This window comes from Dicentrarchus labrax, unplaced genomic scaffold (assembly GCF_905237075.1).
Source record: "Dicentrarchus labrax unplaced genomic scaffold, dlabrax2021, whole genome shotgun sequence".
In the NCBI taxonomy this organism is placed as follows: Eukaryota; Metazoa; Chordata; class Actinopteri; family Moronidae; genus Dicentrarchus; species Dicentrarchus labrax.
Genome location: NW_026136720.1, coordinates 12832514 through 12853851, shown reverse-complemented (window position 1 = coordinate 12853851; position 21338 = coordinate 12832514). Strand labels below are relative to the sequence as shown.

The 21338-nt window shown below is 37.9% G+C and overlaps 1 protein-coding gene across 1 annotated transcript; it reads right to left on the bottom strand.

Moving 5' to 3' along the window:
- Positions 1 to 245: 245 nt before the first annotated feature.
- On the bottom strand, positions 246 to 18543 carry gnrhr4 (gonadotropin releasing hormone receptor 4). The gene is made up of 4 exons (XM_051381762.1): positions 18444 to 18543; positions 17346 to 17972; positions 844 to 1048; positions 246 to 746 (listed from the first exon to the last, which is right to left on the bottom strand). The coding sequence occupies exons 2-4, from the start codon at positions 17859 to 17861 to the stop codon at positions 283 to 285; spliced, it is 1185 nt and encodes a 394-aa protein (XP_051237722.1). The 5' UTR covers positions 17862 to 17972; positions 18444 to 18543; the 3' UTR covers positions 246 to 282.
- Between the last annotated feature and the right edge of the window lie 2795 nt (positions 18544 to 21338).

Genomic DNA, 21338 nt, shown 5'->3' with positions numbered 1-21338 from the left:
AATAACATGCTTCAATCTGCAGCATTTTGTCAAAATCAGATCTGTGGCATCTACAATATTATATGCGATAAAACTCAGGATGAACAAATTGGGGCTGAGCTGTAATACACCATCGCTTACATCAGTGGAACAAAAATGAACAGATTCATCTGACGAAAGAGCACTGCATTTTTGTGGAGCTTAAGCATTTCAAAGCAAAATCTTAGCTGTCATCTGCAGAGAAAGACTAAGCTCAGCACTGATTAAGAGAAAATATTCCTTTTATTGAAATTCTTTAAGCCATTACATCTTGCTCACTGGTAAGATTGGCCTTGAGCCACTTTTCGTGCTGTTGCTGTCATTTCCCTTCTCTATGTCTGTACTGTGGCCACCTGAGGCAATCCGCCTGTGAGACGACAGACGAGTCATGTGTACAAGGCAAGTGTTACTTTCTAATTCAGTCCGCGTGTTTGCGCCTCGGCAGCATCTCTTGAGACCCTGGTGAAGATGAATGGTAAACAGACCATAAGTGATGGGGTCTAGACAGGCATTGAAGAGGCCAAAGATAAACAGCATATGAGTCAGTGAATGAGAGACAGTCTCCTCCATTTTTTCCGGAAACAACCAATACCACAGGCCTAGTAGGTAGTACGGGGTCCAGCAGATGATGAATGAGGTCACGATAACGATGCTCATCTTAAGAGTCCTCATCCGAGCTTTAGGGATGTTGTTGTGGGAGCGGCGGAGGTGAACATCTTTTGACAGCACTAGAAGAGAAGAAAACACTGCTTTTGTCTCATGCAAATTTTTGGGTCTCAGAAAATTTATTTTGACTACAGATTTTGAGGAAAGCACAAGACTTACTGTTATTTCGTGCCATGCGGCTGGATATTTCAATAAGGATTCGTGTGTAACAGAAGATCATGATGACCAAAGGGAGGAGGAAGAGGCACACAAAGGTGAACATGTTGTAGAGGGTCTCCTGCCAGTGCTGGACAAAACTGCCATGGGTGGTGCACTGGGTGAAGTTCTCTGGCACTGTGATGGTCACATTGTGAAATATAAACATCTGCATGAAAGGACAAAAAGAGTTTTGCTTAGCGATAAGTCTCAATCAAAAAGACAGAATGGATGCTTTCCATTTAGCTAATTCTTCATTTCTGCACCATCATCAAGGAGGTACCAATTCCTTAAAGGTCCAGTGTGTAACACTTAGGAGGATTAATTGGCATAATATTCATAAATATGTTTTCATTAGTGTATAATCACCTGAATATGGAAATTGTATTTCCTTTACCATATAATGAGCTGTTTCTATGTACAGACAAACTAAATACTGCCTGTAGATACTCTCTTGTTTATTTCGTGTGTTTCGCAGCCACCATAGTTCCTCCTACACACTTCACAGCCTCATTCTCATTCCCAGGTTGTCAAATACAGCCGCGAGCAGTGTTCAGTTAGTTGCACTCTGCAACTTCACCAGTAGATGCCACTAAATTCTACACATTGGTGCTTTAAATTTATCTTAGATGAGATGAGGAGAGAGGAAGCTTAATAGAACCACATATGTGTCCTATGGATGTCTTTTTACAGCCAGATTTTTTTCTTTATCTCGCTACATTATAGGGCAGTGAAGATGCTGTGCACCTTAGGAATTGCCAACTCCCCAAAATGACACAGGAGTGAGCAAATAAAGTGGTAAATAAACATCCTCCATCATTGCATCTTCTTCTCCATGGGGAATGGAAGATATCAGAAAGAGATGTCAGTGAGGGAGGTGAAGAACGATTGCCATTGATTTGAGTATGTGTGCACGTGGGCGAATGAGAAAACATTGTAGTTCTATAAGTTCTATAGTAATGCAGCCCATTTACCATGTTGTAATTTAGCCAATAGCTGTATCGCAAGTGAGAACAAAATAAGAAAAAGTTCAATCATAAATGTCAGAAGACCAATAGAGTCTCAGTTGCTCAAGATGCTGGACATAGTTTGACAATAAATTGGATTAGGACTTGTGTTATTAACTGACAAAATATCAAAATAAAATAAGAATAAGAATTAGGATATTATAACGTTATATAGCTATATATATATATCTATTGAATGTGTTTGAATCAAACTGTAGCACGGGGTAAAATGTGCAGAACATTTAAAAGCATTTATAAAATAGCATATTCAGCTGATATCACACTAATGTCTAATGTCCATATGACCTTGTAATTTTGAAATGAGATCTGGTATGTCTAACAGACTGACGTGGATGTAATGTCAAATAAAAGGACACTTGAGGACACACACTGGAAAGAAAGCCTTTGGCTGTGTGCATTTAAGAAAAAACAATATTTATCTTGCAAGATAGAAAACCCCAGAAGAAACCTGGGCTCCTGAAACATTTCACTCACTGTGGGTTATGTGCACTTTTGATCATCAAGCCAGTAATTGCAATTCTTGCAGAAATATGAAGTAAGCCCCAAAGGAAAAAAACCCAGTCCTGGGTTGTCTCTAATGCACTTAAATTAATGTGATGCCTAATTTTGTTGTAAGAAAAAGTTGTTAAAAACAGCAGCAGCAACTCTGTGTTCAGTCAACAATGTCAAAGGTCTCCCATGACAATGTCTTCATTACATAAATGGGAAACTTAAATTTAAGCTGTGCCTGCAAGAAACTGCAACATTATGACTTCAAAGCAAAATATGGCATGCTATATATACAAACTGTTTTATGAAAGCACGTTCTACAACTTGTGTGTTTCATTAAGAGATACAATATCATTCAATCTGAGGGCTCCACAGTGGTGCAAATCCTCAAGCGAGAGTCAAACCTCAAGGATAAAACACGAGTTGAATTTTGAGAGTATTGCAAGCTGCCTCTGATCAGAGAAAATAGAAATAGCAGCAGTGTTGCTCCTGGCTATTTCCTTTTATCAATAAATTTGGTGCCATTTGCTTGAGGACCTCAGATATGAAGATAAATAGCTACATATACATACAGGCTGACCTGTAAAACAGTTGAGCCATTAGAAATGAGTCAGCCCAGGTAAGCATGAATAAGTCTGCTTTATGAGCCCGTTTTCCCTCCAACATATCAGTATAGCTTATATGGGTTTTGTGTGGAGATTCAAAGGCTAAGGTCTGTCAGTTAGTCAGGGTCAAAATAAAATACATGTACCTGTTAATAGCAATCAAATGTGATTTTGATGTCACAGAAATATTTTTGTCTAAGGTAATTATTTTGAAAGCTTTAAACAGCCTGCTGATTGAGGTTATTTCACCTCTTAAGCTCTGCTGTCACTCACTGACAATCTGTACAAAATCCTGGTGTTTAGGCAGGTTTATATTACATTCTAGTAGAGAACCTAGAGTTCCCAAATATGTCATGCTGATGTACTGTAACAGGTTACAGAATCAGCAAAAACCTCAGCTTGACATTAACAAGCATTTCTTAATGTATTTGGGGCACCCAAAAGGGGAGGCTGGTGTACTGTACAAAAATAAACACCTGTCATTAACTGCACTTGTCCTTTCAGTATATCTGCACGACATTATAGAGTGTTATAAAACATTTATCAAATGTGTATATAGTGCCTATAAATGCTAAATACAGGGGGTTAAAGTTTGTTTGTTTTAACTTATACTGTACCAGATACAAGCACACATCATACAGTACACTATGTATACATAGTTTTGCACCTTTAAATACTGTGTATAGACTTAATGCACTATATCTATTTAAGCTGATCAACATACAATACATTTTCCACTTTTTAATGTAATAAAAATAGTACAGTTTAGTAAAGGTGGTGCAGAAAGTGGTCAAATCAAAAACTTTACTAAATCCTGTAAGTCACAATCACAGCTAGACAGATATTAACATTAAAGGATCAGTGTGTAGGATTTAGTTGCATCTAGCGGTGTAGCTGCAAATTACAAATTATTCGCCAAACACTCCAGTTCCAAGTATGCAGGAGAAACTACAGTGGCCGCGAAACTATGTTCTTGGATACATGGCGGTTCAACATGGCAGCCTCTGTAGAAGAGGACCCACTCCCTCTTTAGTCAAATGATGTTTATGTTGCTTCAGTTTGTATCTGCTATAGTAGATCTCACATACTACAGCAGGATCAGATGGGATGAGTCCAGCACAGAATTTATTTTGGTGAATAAACAGAATCTTCATCCCAATTAAGAAATTTAGAGCGAGTTATCATTCTGCTTACAGCCTTAAAAGGGATTCATTATGGGAGCAATTTAGCAGTGCATTGCCTGCAGTGATTTCTCCAGAGTGGCAATCAATGAATGACAGACATAGATATGTAAATACTGTAAGAATATGACTGGATAGAAACCAGTTACACCCACCATATCCTAGACCTAAAATATGAAAGGATTAATAATTTGGCATCATTGGGTGCACTTCTAGTATATTCCACAGTATATTCCAAGAATACTGGATAAAATATACTAAAATATGAATGTGAAGAATTTAAGAGTTTAACACAAAGACTGACAGCATCTGGATGATGAGGAGTCAAAGCTAATCGTCAGCAGCTGTCATCCAGTAATCCAGAGCAACTGGAAGAGGGCTTCATGTTTAAGCATTAAAAATAGAAATTACATTTCTCAGTGTTTCCAAACACTATCTCTATATAGCATATACTGACACTATCATATTTGTTATTACTCTGCAGTTGAAAATTCATGCAAAGCAACTAGGCATAAATGTCTGTTGTGCAAAACAATGAGCCCATTTGTTTTGTCCTAGTAGTGAAACAAATCCTAGAATCACTCCAAAGGGTTCAAATAAGTTGTCGTATATTAAATCGACACAAGACACTAAGAAGCATGACATGAATATAAAACACTAATATGCTCTGGTTGTAGAACGCAGGCAATGGCTGAGTGCTGTACATCAGCAAAAGAGTGCCAAATAATATGTTATAGCCAAATCTGTTATTGCAGTTGTGATTGACTGCTGAGCCATATATTGATGATGCAAAATGGGAAGTGGGAAATGTTGATGTAGATTCTTTCAAAACCATTTGTCCATGAAAGTAGTACATTTCTTTTCTTCTCCAGCTGGAATAGACAGCTAAGCAGTTACTCAGAGACTGTCCACTTAATACTCTGTCCTCACCCATCTGTCCGTAGCGTGGAACCCTGTCTGAGGATCCACCATGGTATAGTTTCATTAAGAAACTTAAAAATGTAAATGAGTAACAGTAGGAGCAAGCCTCAAGGGTTACACACTTAGAACTTCTCATTATTCAGGAGTTCACCATTAAAAACCTCCTGGGAGGTTCCTACTGAAAGGGATTCTTTATGTTAAATTTTATAATATGTTAATAAGGTCACATCTACTATAGTATACTACTATATATATATATATATATATATATATATCTGTTTCAAATGTTAATGTGAATGAATATATTAATAAGTAATATATCATTGTTTGTATTTCTCTTCTGTTTCAACTGTACTATTGAAAACCATTAATCAGTCAATCAAACCAACAAATCTGAAGGTTCATATTTATATTTATACTCGATTAATTATCTTATTTAGCATCTATTTCATATATCATCCTGAGATATATTTTTTTTCCTATATATGATATATAACTTATATATTTATCTCATAGAGGCCACAAATGTTTGGATTGAGTTTTGGTTAACATAAGCAGAGCTCAAGTTAAAAAGGCTCATTGTTTTGTTTTGTTTTTATCTGTTTTATTAACCTTCTAAATTGTAATTTCTGTGTGCCATAATGTTATTATACAATATATTATTGATGATTGATTGACAGTTTCAGTTTTTCATTTAGCTACAATTTAAAGTTTATTTCATAGAATAATTTCATTCAGATAATGCTGAGTATGTTTTATCATTATATGGTCCCATGATTATTGTTTCTATCATTACGTATTATACTTTATTACAAGATATTTTTTGAACTGAGATTACAAAACGCTTTACAAAAATGGTAAAAGCACTACCACTCAAAGGTACAAAACAAAACATACTGTACAGGTATACAGCACATCTAAAAAAAAGAAAATACTTTTACATATTATCACCTCAGTGAAATGACAAATTAAGACTTCCTCTAAAACTCAGACAAACATCACAGTGACGCAGACATTACTAGACATTGAGTTCACTCATTCTTAACACATTAAATCATCTGGCGGTTTAACGCCTCCTGTAATCAGATGTCAAACAGGAAAAAATCCAGGATTAGCTGCTTGCTGCATAAATCTTATTAGCACACAATGTGACACATACATCAAAGGTTGATGAGGAGAAGTAGGAAAACAAGCTACTTAATTAGCTCTCTTGCTAACAGAGTGGAGTCACACAGTAATTTGAATCCTATAGTAAGCCTTTCTGAAGAAAATGCAGCTTTTAATTTAAAATATGGTCATTAAAAACAGCCATTAAAATTAGTATCTTGAAACAAAAAAAACAAGGCATTTGATCTTCACCCACCACATCTCTGTGTGAACTGCTCCATGTTCAAAAAAATTATCAGATAAATAAGAACTTAACTGTTTGATTAAAAATGTTTTCACTACACTGTTAGCCCGGATTTCCTATCTAATCAAACAATCAAGTACAATGTAATCAATACATTTAAGTTTGATTGCATTACTATGAAATGTAAGTATATTCTACTAATTAGAAGTAGAATATACTTAAATTTGATAGCAATATAATGTGTGAATAATTTAGTTTAATGGGCTGGAATTCCTAAGTTTTGGTCATGACCACGCCTCTTTATTTCTCGTCACAACAGAATTTGAATCTTGATGATTAGTGCTGCATTCATTTGTATTGGCAGTTTCGGCACTCCTGAGTTGGGAAGTAATTTTTCCGACTTTGTGGGAAATAATGTGGGAACAACATGGATGCTACAAAACAGATGTGTTGTATTTTAATATTTTTCAGAGTGTTACAAAGACATTGATAGCATACCAGTGGAGATTCACGTTATCAAACGTGCTGAGACGGTTTAAAGCTTTATTTTGTCCCAGACTTGTTGCTGCATGAGTAACCTACATTCACAAAAACCACAAAAATATTGACTTGTTATCAGGGTTTGTGCTATAGTCACTCTACATGGACAGCAATTAACGTTAATATTCTAGTGCATGTTATATCTAAGCAAAATGTATAGGTTATATTAATTTGACACTATCGAGTCGATGTGTGCTGAGACAGGAGACTGAATCTGGTGAGTGAGCGACCACACTGTGTTTTAATATTTGATTTTAGAGTTGGCACTGTGTGTTAGTTGGCTGTTTGAGCGGTGAAAAATGTTGTTTTAATCAGCTAAGATTATATGCTAACGTTCGTCACATTTTAGCTCCAGAGTAGAGAAAACAACATTTTAACCAGTTAAAGACATTTTCTCTCCATAGTCCATAGATTTAGCTACAGTGGCTGTTTGTGAGCAGTAAAAACGTTGTTTTAACCAGTAATATGGATATTTCCACTTGCTAGAGACCCGTTAGCTCGGAAGCTAATGGAAATTGCAGTTTACAGCAGTTAAATATAATATAAATATTTTCAACTGATATTTTTTTTGTTTTTTTGTTTTTCTCTTTCCACCTACTGTGCTGTAGAGTGAGCTGAAGTTTCCTGATTCTCCTCATGGATGCAGTCTGATTAATCTGCGTTATTTTTTCTATAATTAAATTAACATGTTACTTTGACAGCCCTAAAAGTAATTAAAAACTGTGGGGAAGTCATGGAATGTATTTCATAACTATATGTGATTTAGTTATGTCCACTATCTTGCAGACCACGCAGCCAACAGACATAAGGTGCCTTTGTCTTCGGGGACTGCCAGTCATCTTCGGGGATGATCCCTCTGAATTCTTCAAAACCTTCCCTGTAAGTAACTACATTTGTTGTAAATGATGCAGGTGCATTGTTTTTTTTTGTGATTAAAGGTCCTGTGTGTAATATTAATGGTGATTTATTAACAGAAATGTAAAATAATACATATAACTATGTTGTTAGTGCTATATAGTCACCCTATGAAACGAGTCGTTACGTTTTTATTACTTTAGATTTCGCATTTATGTGTACATATACCTCGGGTCCCCCTACATGGAGGCTGACATCTTCCGCTGCACAGTAGCGATTCGCCGCTACTTTGCCAAGCAAAGAAGAAGGCGGATGTGACGTAGGAGGCGGAGGAAGCCGTGTTTACTAATTTCTAATGGCTAACTTTGTAACCTTGTGTTTTGTTAGTTTGAGAAGTTATATTTATTCTCCTCGTCTGTTTCTTTCTGTCAGGACGCAAGTGACAAGGACTTGTACAGTCAGATGCGAGTGGGAATCCTCTGCATTGACGAAAATCCTCAGCTCAACCCATCCAGAGTAGGCATCGTGTTGGAGGGGGTTGTGGTCATGGAGGAGCTGGCCAACCTACCACAGGCCTTCTGTGATCTTTTTGGACTGATTTATGCCTTGCACTTAGATTACCCTAAGTGCATGAAAAACACCTTCCAGTTCATTCAGCAGGTGATGCTCAACCTGGGCAGAGGTGAGCTTGCACCAAAAATCCAAGCGCTGAAAAATCAACTCTGTCTAAAACAGTGTTCTGAAATATACCACTGTTCCAAATATCAGTGTTTGGTTCTGTTGCACGTCTAAGATACCATGTTTACTGTTTTGCACTGTTTGTGATATGTTTTTAAGTATTTCCACTGTCTTTGTGTCTTTCTGATGATGATCAGATGATGGTATTTGTACTGATCTAGCAGTTTGGTTCCATCCATATTGCTTGGCATGTTTTATGGTTTTATTGTGGTTTTATTATTAGCAGGACTTAGGGTCCTTGTAGTGCTCCAGCAATCCTGTCATAGTGGGAGCATGGAAGACACTGGCATTGTGCACATCAAAGCTAAAGTTGTGGTTCCACTTTCCAATTTGTGCATGTAGAGAGCAGCAGAAGTTAACAGAGAAGAGGCAGTCTTCTTTCCCTTCTAAAATATGTTATGTACCGCCAGGGTCAACCAAGAACAAATAATATGGTTTAAAAATGTTTCCTGTGCCCCAAGTTAAAATAAAACATGAAAAGAATGTGCTTTTGTGTTTTGCTTTTTATTTTCTTAATTTAGAATTTCTGGTTTAAAACAGTTTAATGAAATGTAATTTTGTTTTTTACTCTTAAGATACTAGGTGGGATAACTGGGTAAAGCAATTAACATTACAAGTGATTTCAAGTGAAATCAACTTGGAGGTAAGTGCATTGGGCTTTAAATTTTAAGTGGAATAAATGAGCAATGAAATTAATATAACAAATTATTTTAAGTTAAATCAACTTGGAGATAAGTGCAATGAGATTTACATTTTAAGTGGAATAAATGAGCAAATACATTTATATTACAAATGATTTTAAGTTAAATCAACTTGGAGGTTAGTGCATTGAACTTAAAATTTTCATGAAACATAACTTAATTTTTTTAAGGCAACCGGTTTCCTCAAATTTTTTAAGTAAACTCAACTTATCCGGGTTTACAGTGTACATTCAACATTTAAGTGTGAGGAGCTGCAGAACTCACCTGATCTAATTCCATCTCGAGACCTTCAGGCTGTGATATAAAACTCAAATAAAAGGTGTTACATCCCCCATACATGGATATAATTATTTTAACCTGTGCAGCATTGCTCCTCAGTAGTGATGGCCAACACCAATGCTTTTAAATGCAATATCATACCGATCATTTTTGATAACATTTTACAGATACGATACCTATCATTTTTTTTAAATGGGTATTTTTCATTTAAAAAAAAAAAAACAACAAATACATTTGAATATGGCTTTATCCAATGTTCTTATTTCTGTTGTGGAATTGTATGCACATCTGCACGTTATATCTCATTTGCATATTTAAACATGTTTAGAATGACATGAAGATTTTAATACAAAAAATATTTAATGTAATTAACGGGGGCAGTTTAATGGTTATATCTATTTAGTTTTTATATTTTACCCTTCTGTTAAATGAGATTGTGATGGTGTTCGAACTAGGGTAGATAGACAGACACTGCAAAAACATTACTATATATCGCCACCACCTCCTTGGCAGTGGTAATAATTAACACCAGTCTGGTTAAGGCCCAAATGGGTATTGAAATTTGCTTTTAGTTTTTAGTTAATCCATTCATTCATTTAAGATTGTTACCTGTTTTGAACTGTTCAACTACCTTTAATTCCTTGCCAGGAAGCCCTTTTCTTGTGTTGTCAGGAAATTAGGTTTAGAATTGTGGATAGTTTATTTAGTATTGCGATGTAATTTCAGCTCAGGGCTTGTAGATTTATTGTTACTTTTCCCTGATGACACATTCAATGTTCCCTTCTCTGGCAAGATTTCAAGATTAATCACATCTACTCCACTGATTCTTCAGTTAATTTAGATCCACTTGGGGTCGTAATACACAGCTAGAAACATTTCAGCTCACTCGCCAGGTCCTCACCATGACAGAATGTTTTCGGCATTATGTTTGATGCTATAGGGTCTCCAGCTGCCTGTATATACATCACAGGGGGATTCCTGATAAACTGAAACTGACACAAAGAAGAGTGGCTTGCATATGAAGTTGTTCTCGAACCTGCTTAAAAAACCTTGCTTTTATATCCAGAACTACAGTATATAATATAGAAAAAATATGTTTTTTTCACTTCAAGGATTACAGCCTTACAAAATTGGTAAATGGAGATTATTCCTGCGATCTTCCACAGTGGAAACAATGGCACTGTGGTATTCAGTCCAGTGCTCCAGCAGCCTCTGTCACTTGGCAGTAATATAGGTGACTAAATGTTAACTGTACAACCCTGACATGGATTCAAGGCATCTCGATATTTTACATGTCCATTAGAGTTTAATCTCTCTCCTGCTATTCATCACAGTCCTGTTTTACAAATCTAAAACTCTGATATCAAATTTAATGACCATGAATAAGACCATGTTCACACAGTTAATACCATGATGAAAAAACCGCAAGGGGCTGTGTTGCTGAGGTCTGGTTGCTATAGGTTACCAGTGAGAAGATGAGCTATAGACCAGTGAATCCAGATTGAAGACACTGCAGGGTTTATCCTCCTAAAGTTTGAGGCCATTTTTTACAACTCTTGAGTAATTATGTCCTCCTCTGTCTCAAAACTTGCGAGGTGAAGCAGTTACAAATTGTTCAGCAGTACTGGGTGATGTTCTGCTCCCCCATAGCTATAACTGAGCCTATATCAACTTTTTTGTTATGCTATCTTGCTATCTTTTTCTGATAACCAGTATCCCTTGCCCCCAAATTCCACCAGACACAGCTGTGACGTGTTCTGGCTGAGCAGCAGCTGCCAGAGCTGATTGTGCCCGTTCAAGACAATGCTCGTGATTCCACCTGAAGTGGCATGGCGCGGCTGTTTTTGAAGGAAGCTGCGATCCACTCATGTCAAGCAGCACAGAGCAGATCGCATTGGCAGGTAGTCAGACACAGAAACAGCATAGAGGATCCGGTCAGTTTTCAAAATCAAATACCCCATGAAGACTCCAGATTGAATTTCATGCTACATCAACATTGCGGGACCAGGCCAGAAGTCAATCAGTCAGAGGCAGGTCAGAGGAGTATGAAGTGGAGAAACACACCGTTTTATATCCTTTTTAAGGACAAAATACACAAGCCAACAATGTTGGGCAGACACTAAGACACTCCACTGAAATAAACACAACACTTGCATATGTGGTCGAATTTTGTGATCATTGGGGAATGTTGGAACGTGGTTAGTTGCCACTTTGTATCGTGGCAAATTGTAGTAAGCTAGATTGATATTGAAATATCATATCAATAAATTACGTCTCTTTGTTTCAAAATGGTATACAATTAATGAAAAAATGATGCTGTGTAGCAGAAAAACTGCTGTTTTACAAGTACAATTCTGACATTTTATGATTTTACACCTACCCTAAGGGATGTGTAAGCATTTTGTTTTTACTTAAAGTTATGTTGTAACTTATCTCCGTGGTACAACTTCTTTTATTGTAGGAATGCATGATTTACAATTTCAAAAACAAAACAAAGCTGGTGCAACAGGCTCCTTCATCTGTTAAATTCTCCACTACATTCACTAGTTGCTAACTGCAGGGTCTATCTGCCCTTTGATGTTGGGCAGCTAGTGTACAGTGGTTTATTAGTGCTTTTTAGCTAGTTGCATGTAAAAAGATGGAAACATCTAGAAAATGCCATTAGTGACACCTTTCACACACACACACGGTCATTTGATGCATTGTTAATAGAAAAATATTAATGATAGCAGCTTTAACCTATCTAAACCGTACTTTATTCGCCATAACCGTTATCTATGCCTTACGGTACTTCAAGGTGCCATATGATGATGATGTATAGAAACCAGTTTTGTATGGTACAAATGTTTTTGTTTTTAAAACTTAAATTTCTGGAGCTGTGATCGCTGTTATTGACTGTTAAATCATAAATGTTCTCATCCAAATCCTCATTTGAATCATTTAGCTACTGAAATAAATAAATCAAAAATGTTATAAGTAGACATCTAAGTCTTATTTGTGCATCTGTCGGAGGCTCTGAGTTTTATATTTAATTCTAGTTTTTGCCTATTGAGCCTCAAACACTGCAGCAATACATTTATATGCAAGACAGGGTCAGAGGTTTATTCTCTTTTGATCTTTCAATGGTTCAAAATAAACAATGAAAAGGTTTTTATGAATCCTTTCCAGAAGCTTCTCAGCAGAAAGGGATTTCTGAGAGATCAGTGGTTCTTGGCCGTTTTAATATTTAATTAAACAGATTTAAATAACTTTCTCAAGCAAACTGTTTCAACGCTACTATTATAGCAATTCAGCACTCTCTCCTCCTATGTATTTATGCCAAACCTGACAACATTATATAACATTATATATAATAGAAAAAAAGGGTAAGTGTAATAGGTCCCCTTTAAACATACTAAAATAAGTATTATTACATTATCAGCTCCAATTACCTTTTTAATTGTTTTTAACCCAGCTATTTTATGTACAAAAGGTAATTCATTTATTGATTCAACCAATTACGTTATTATCAACTTATTATTAAGAACTGAGACATTATTACGTTATTGCCAGTTATTACATAGTTATTACATTATTGGCAGCTACAAGCCACCATCTGTGCTGCCTCCACTTAGAAAAGGCTTTAGATGCACAGCAGCATGAGCCGCTGACACTTGACAGTGTATTTCTTCGAGAATGTAAAAAAGTGGAAATGTTAAAATGTTGGTGCCATATTCCTGTCACCTCACGAGTGGCTACTCGATTTACAATCTCAGTAGCTAAATCCAGACTGTGTCAGATGAAGGTTAAATTAAGGAAGTCTAAATCAGACATGACATCTGCAATGTTTCTTGTTACTGTACACACTGGCCTTGGAAATAATGACGACATATGCCCAATACTGTGAAAATGTGATGCCTGCAATTTATTATTAGTCTTGTTTGGCAATTCAAGGTAAAGGGTTTTCAAGAAAATATTCATGTTTGTCAGTATGTTCAGATTCTTTATTTATTATTTTTTTCAGAGAGAGACATTGAAAGATTCAGACAAATAAAATGTCCCTGGCTCACCCGTATCGTATCTTCAGCTACCCTATCTAATAAAAGGGAAGAAAATTAAAAAATGTAAATGTCCCTGAATGTTCAAAAATGCCTTACACTTCCATTTCACTTAAGGATGCAGGACTGCACTGAAAGAGAATTATAATAATAATATAATAGAAAATAAATAAAACATATTCTATTCTGTCAATTATTTTGCCTTACAGTATTGGTTGATTACTGCCCAGTACTGTACACACAGTTCCCAGTTGGACTTTTCTTTTTACCTTTTATGTCAATGGTTTGTGAGTCATCTCTCTCCATTTCTAGACAAAGGGGCCTCTGCATGAGGTGGCAGCTTGAGGGTCACACAAAGATTACTAAAGTATCATTCGTATGACACACTGAATCAGTGTAGTCACTTGTGAAAAACATAATTTGTTGGTGCCAAAGCCATTTTAAATCAATGCTGAGAAATAAATCTGTTTCATAATGTAACACTGCTGCGGTTAAGGTTTGGTTGGGTTTAGGTACAAAAACTATTTGATCAGAGAAATATAATGGTTTGGGTTAAAATTACTTCTTAGCGGTACCTTCTGATAGAAGACCTTCATTGTCATGGTTAAAAGAAACCAATGCCTACTATTAATGCATAGAAACAAACTGGCAGGATAATGCGGCAGGATAGAAGACAAAATTAGGACTAATGAGAAGGTGGTGGAGGCTATATATTTTCCTATCAGAAAAGGTGAAGGTGAAGGCAGATGCAGTGTTCGGCTATCCCCATAGAATGTTTAGCAGTACATTTGCCCAAGTTGACTCTTTCATAGTGAGAGGCTACCAGGACTGAAAACATGCTGCTGAGAAAGACAGGGGTTTTCAAACACTCACCTTCAAAGTGTTAAGGTGGATGCATGAGCATGGAGCATGAGAGGTGCATTGATATGTGGCAAGGGGGCTTCCACACTCCTCGGTGCTGACCAGCTAACTAGAAACTGGTACTATGTGTCTTTTCTTATTTATGTTGCGGGATTTCTCAGGGAAAATCAGCTGCTTTTTGGATGAATTTGAATTGATCATATGGATCAAGGATATGACAGAAGACACTTTTAAACTACACAGTCCAAAAATACCTTACGCTGTGACCCTACTGACGCAGACACTGAGTGAGTGTGGGAAATGTTGGTGTGTGATTATCAAGTTTGTAATGTGTTTTGTATCAAAGCACGGCTTGTTAAGCATTACCTTAATACTGATGTCAGTGGTCTGGGTTTGCTTGTCATATAGTGGTATTGGCATTTTTACCCCATAAAAGTATACGTTTTCATCTTTAAACACGTTCAATTTAGGGCTACAGGGCTGCTATAGGAAACATTTAGTAGTTAGATCTTGACTTCCTTCATACCAGTCTGGTCCAGTCCCACTGGATGAGTTTGAAGAAGTAAAAAGGTCATCTTAAATATTATTAGGTACCTGATAAGCATTCTTGATATTTGCAAACCTCCAGAAAGCCTGTTGGGTCAGTGATCCCAGTACATATGCAACACCTGATCAGAAATCCAATGTGATTAATGTGAGCAGCTGCCTCATTTGTGCTTAGTAGTTTAGACAAAATGAAGGACTGTTACGAATTTTGCACATGTTGTTTCAAAACCAGGACCATGTGCTGCTGGAACATATCATAACAACAATGGAGGAAGCGGTTAAAAAGTGTATATTTGATGGAAAGCATAATAACTATACTGACTGATGTTTTCAGCATTATGTGCACTCATGTGGGTAACATCACAGCTACGAGTCAGATTAAGGACTAATTTTCTCTCAGCAAAGGGGAGGAGTTTGACTGGTGCAGTTTATATGGAATAGGAGCCATGTACAGATGGTAGTTTTCATATGGGCATATGAATAAGTTGGTTAAACATAAATTAAATTAAATTGCATATTGATTACAATAAGGTTAACTGGGTCAGAGGATTTAAGCTGGGGGGGCACATGGATATCTGGATTTCTTTGATTTTGATTTTATTTTGTATTTTATTTTATTACTCTTATCTTTGTTTTGTTTCTTCCTTTACATTATGAGTTAAACATGTTCTTCTAATTATAATCTGCATTTCCGTACAGAATTAGTTTTATTCCAAAAGTTGCAGGATGAAATCAGTTCCTAAGATTAGGTATGCACACACACTCACACACAGGGCGGCTGTGGCTCAGAGGCAGAGCGGGTCGTTCCTTAATTGGAAGGTTATGGGTTTGATCCCACAACCTTGTCGAAGTATCCCCGAGCATCGGTGTGTGAATGCGTATGAATGTTAGTTTCTGTTCGATGGACTTTGCCATCACTGAGTGAATGTGTGTGAAAGGGTGAATGTGGCACGTAGTGTAAAAGCGCTTTGAGTGGTTGGAAAACTAGAAAGGCGCTGTACAGATCCGTTTACCATTTACACAGCACTCTGTTGCACATCAGTGCTGGAGGACAGGATATAACTTAGTGATGTGTTCCTGAGTTAGTCAGTAGAGCATCAATCTCTTTTTAAAATGTGTGAAAATTTAATGCAGTTAGGATTCCTGTCGGAGCCTTGCAGACAAACTTTCACCTAAACATGAAAGTCTTACACTTGGCTATTATTTTCCCCCTCTCTCCGCCCCTCTCTCTAGTCACTGTATATCAGCATGTGTAGGTGTAGTTTCAGGTTACATGTTCTTGGCGAGTGGTGATGATAGATATTTCAAGAAGGCTGAACATTTTGGGAAATAAGATACTAATGCTCACTCTTAATGGAGCAGACACTGCAATGTGACGTCAGTACAGTCTTATCTGTATCATGCTTCTTCATGTGAATGTTTTGGAAAAAATATCTTCATATTGGAAGATTCCTTTCATCTGTGGCTTTATTATCTATGTTCTCTAAATTATATGTAGATAGATATATGTACATTGTAGATGTAGTGTTTTTATGTAAATGTATATTACCCTTAAAATGTTTGGGTGAAGCAGACAAGATCTAGCTCTTTATTAAGAAAAGTGGCAGGAGTGTAGAAGCAAGTGTAGAAATAAGTGAATGAGTGTCATTTTAAGTAACCTTAATAGCTCAAATAATAGACATAGAAATCTCTGAATAGATATAAAGCATACATAAAGCATTTACCCTAATATAAAGCAAGAGGTTACTGAGCTACAAAAACAAGCCCCTAAAGTATTTGGATATATAGGCCTATGTAAAATTGCAGACAATTGCGTCATTATTATCTTTTTTTTCGGGGGAAGGACCCCCATTGATGCCTCTTACTCTCATTGTGCCCCCCCTCCAGGAATTCTAGCTTGCCTGACACCCCTAAATTGGGTTTCTGTGTCTGTGGTGCTATAATAGGTGTTCATTTTGTCTTCCACAAACTGTATTATAGGCAGCACTGCAGATTATGTGAGCCAGCTGCACTTTTCATGCTACTTTTTTTTTCTCTGCCCCTTGATTACTTAATAGGTTGTTTCATCATGTTTCCCACTGCAGACTTAACAGATAATTTAATAAAAACCTTCATCTCCCTTTTCAGCAAAACTCCACAAGCTGGATTTACTTGTAGAGGAAGGCGGCGCCTATATCTGCTTTCTGACGGTTTCTTTCTCCTGCAAATAAAAGGTTAGTATACAGTGATGTCAGAGATGTACAACCCGTGCCTCAGATTAGTGTGTAGTGAGTAGTTTGTATTTGATGTACAACCCACCGAGAGGCAAAACATACTAAATATGTTTTCTCTTACCTGGGGGAGCGAGAGGATTACACTCATCGTCCAGGCCACAGTCAACATGATTTTGCTTTTCCTTTTGGCCTCACTGATGCCTAGAGGATTGAGGATGGCAGACTGCCTATCCAAACTAATGACCACAGTTACAAAGGCGCAGGAGTACATCGCCACCAGTTTCAAGAACATCAGCAGCCTGCAGGCGACGTCTCCCGCCTGCCACTGCACCGTGATGTTCCACACCGCGTCCACAGGCATCACGATAAAAGTCACCAGCAGGTCCGCCACCGTCAGGTTCATGATGAGGATCCTGACGTGTGACTTGCGCTTGCCGCCGTTGCTGGCAGCCCACAGCACAACCAAATTGCACACAGCTGACACTGCGCACAGAGTAAAGGTGATGATGACCCTGACTTTGGCCGCGGTGGAGAAAGTAGGCAGCTGGAGCGCGTCTCCATCCGCGCTCTTATTGCACACCGAAGTGGGTCCCTGGCAGCTGCCATTAACAGTTTGATCCGTCAGATGGTGGAACATAATGAACACCGGAGCCTGACTGGGTGGAGGCACAAATAATGATCCGGGCTACTCCTAGACTGTGTCTTTCTTCTTTATGTGCATCCCCAACTGGAACTTCAACTGTGGAAACTGAGAAAAGAAAAATGAATTACTGTTTTTAATGCTCGACTGGATCTGTATGATGTATTCATGCCACCAGGTGCAGGAGCTGTGCGTTACCTGAACATGGTTACACGTCGTTAAAACTGTAGGAGTTCCTGGCACGTGTAGCTCTAATTAACGTACAGTGTTATATTACTTTTATCTGATATTCAGAAGCATGTAAAGTGATCACACACACCGTGATAGGCAAGGCACTAACAAGCATTGTGTAAAAGAAAAGGAGTTATCATTAACATTATTAAAGGTAATGGAAAGAATGATGTTGAGGTTCAGTTATTTGCTGAACTTCTAACTCTCCTCCTCTTTAATTTACCCACGGCTCCACAGTCATTGATTATCCCAATTAAAGAGTTTTTTTTATTTAGAGTAAAGGAGGGAGAGAGGGAGAGAAATCATAATTGAAACAATATTCGACGCAGACAAAAATAATTTGCTTACCTGCAATTAGGAGCGGAGCTCACAGTGAGCGCTAATGGGGATCTCACTGAGCGTATTTCTACTGCAGTCACTGCAGCTGTTGCTTCAGTCCGTTTCATTCCTCCGCACTGACGCGCACAATGACAAGCGACAGTGTCAGCCAGGATGGCTTGATGGTATATGAACCACGGTACCTCCTCTTCCACGGGAGGGAGGTGGGGGTTGTGTGTGTGTGTGTGGGGGGGGTGATGGTGGAGGGGGTTCTACTTAAGTATCCTGACATGACCTTAGATAATAATTTGGAGGCTCTACATAACTGGTATAGCGAGAGCGATGCTGCATGTTATTATCTGTGCATCCCCAGGTGCGTTTATGCAGACTTTACACATATTTTTACGCTGCCAGGAGGATTTTATCCTGTAAATCCAGTGTTTTATTATTCTGTGGAAACGAAATCTCGGGGCTGTATTTTATTTCGGCTAAAGGGCAAACTGAGATTGTTTCCTCTGTGTCTCGCCGTGCGCCACAGGAGAGGCGCGGTGGAGGGTGTGCCAATCTAGCGGCGCACTACAATCTTGGTGCCAAGAATGACTGCGTCTCGCCCACCTGCTCAGAGCAGGTCGACAGACGAATGCACTTAATACTTAATCACTTCGTTAAACACATCCATATAAACTTCTTTAAAATCACCTAAACCCCTCTATTCATGTATTTGCTCGTCTTTCCAGCTGTGATCAAACATAGTTTTTATTATTATTCCGGTTGAGGTATATGTCAGCAAGGCAGAATAAAGATCAATGAGTGATTCATTACAGCTCTGTCATTTAAGACAGTCTGTGAGTGTGAAGGCGTTTCCTTTCCACTGGCGACCTACAGCCACATGAAGGCATCAGGTATCTGTTCCACCTGCAGTCTCTAATTACAGTGATGTTGCCACTGTCAAGCCACAATTAGATTTTAAGCAACCAGCCTCGCGTCAAACAAACTCAAGCTTTTGATTAGTTATTCTGCAGTTCCGAAATCAGAGACTTGTGCGTTGAAAACAGTTCCACAAAATGAATTTAAAACATCTATCTACGCTAATACCTCCCTCAGGACCGTCCGTTCCTGCCACTCTTCAACCGGTGTCTGCATCCAAAACACCGGGTCACCGGGGTAACAGCTGCAAGCGTCATCTTTATTTTAATGAGTCTTCCCGAAGTGCTGCCTGGAGCTCCACGTTTTTAATTATGATAGAGGTAGACTTGGGCATGTGATGAGCAACATGATATGGTTTAAATTTTAAAGTGTTGTTCTCAGAATAAAAATACTTAAAACTTAACTTAACATTCGATTTCTTTGTCGTTATAGCAGGATCGGGTTCAATATGAAGGTTAAAGAGGCAACGATTCCCTTCCCAGATTCTCAGCAATTATTTTAGGTCACATTTAACTTAATTAAACATGATTGCACAACATCCAAAAATCTAGACCACATATTAAGTTCTGCTTTCATTATTTTATGGCACTAAGGTAGTACTGAACCGTATTAATTGTATGGATCAGTGTGATAACAATTTAATCAGGAGAGACGAATGATTGAAGTAAAGATAATTGCTTATGATGATTATTCTTTGGCGCTTAGACTCTACTGGGAGATTGTTGTGATGGAGGTGCTCCTGCCCTAAACGGCAGCAAGTTACATCCCCCATGGAGACAGCAGAGGTGAATTGCTCAGCGGTTCTGGCGTGCGCACCCAGTGCTGCACCGAAAATAATTACGGAGGAATAAATTCACATTGGGGCATCAGTACTGCTGACTGGAACTTTTCTCATGCAGTGAAACTTTATTGACACATGCTCATTGACATTCACACGCACATAGGTCAACACCCCCGCATCTCATTGACTGTTATCACTGTTCATCATTCACTACTTGAATGAAGTTTGGCCTTTGTGACAAAACAAAGATATTTCCACAAAGTGAGAGCACAGTTTTAATATATGTTAAGAGAGACACTGGTGGTGGTGGTTGTTGACTCTGCTGAGGCTGATGGAACTAACAAAGCTGATGAATCTGCAAAGACTAGGCAGTGATGGGGAGATGGAGGGGCTGGCATAGGAGAAGCATGAATGAAGGCAGAGAGAGGGAGAGAATCTTATTTAAGAAAGACATCAGCAAGAGAATAGGCTAAGGATGCATGTCCATGTGTTATTGACCAGCTGATGAGAACAGCTGATATCAGGATTAACAGTCTCTGATCTTGAAATTATGCATGCATGAGAGGAGTAGATGCAGGATGGAAAGAAAAATTAACAACAGGCCTGTATACAAAAGAATAGTCTTCCTGAACTTTCGCAGACTCATATAAAATGGTGCACCATTACACATTGAAACTATTGTGACCATCGGATCTCGAACACATCCATAAAAGTGAATTAAATTAAAAAAGTGTCATGGCAGTATACTTGAGCTGCTGTATTCATGTCCCAGACAACAAAAAGTTTCCTCTGAGGAAAATCTGCTCGATTCTAAACTGTCAGTGCATCAAAAAGGGAAGAGCTCAGCTAGGTTTAAAGGGAATAAAAGTGAATGTGATTGGAAATGATTGTCACAGCCTCTAACACACCCAAGTTTTTCTGATTTTTATAAACATAAACAAGTATTTGTCACTTGCTTAGGGCATCCTCGAGTATCTTCTTGTCTTTCTCTCTAACTGGATCTTTTCCAGCAGGATATGTCACAAACCACTGGGAGCATAAGAAATACGTTTATTTTGTCGCTTATGTTTAGTTGTCTAGCTCTCTATCCGGAAAGGAAAAAAGCTATTTTCTTTATACAGGCCATTAGATTACAAGGAAAGAGAAGATGGAGACATTAATGAAAGGAGAATGAGAGAGAGAATTGTGAGCAAGAATGTAGGAGAAGTGGACCTGAA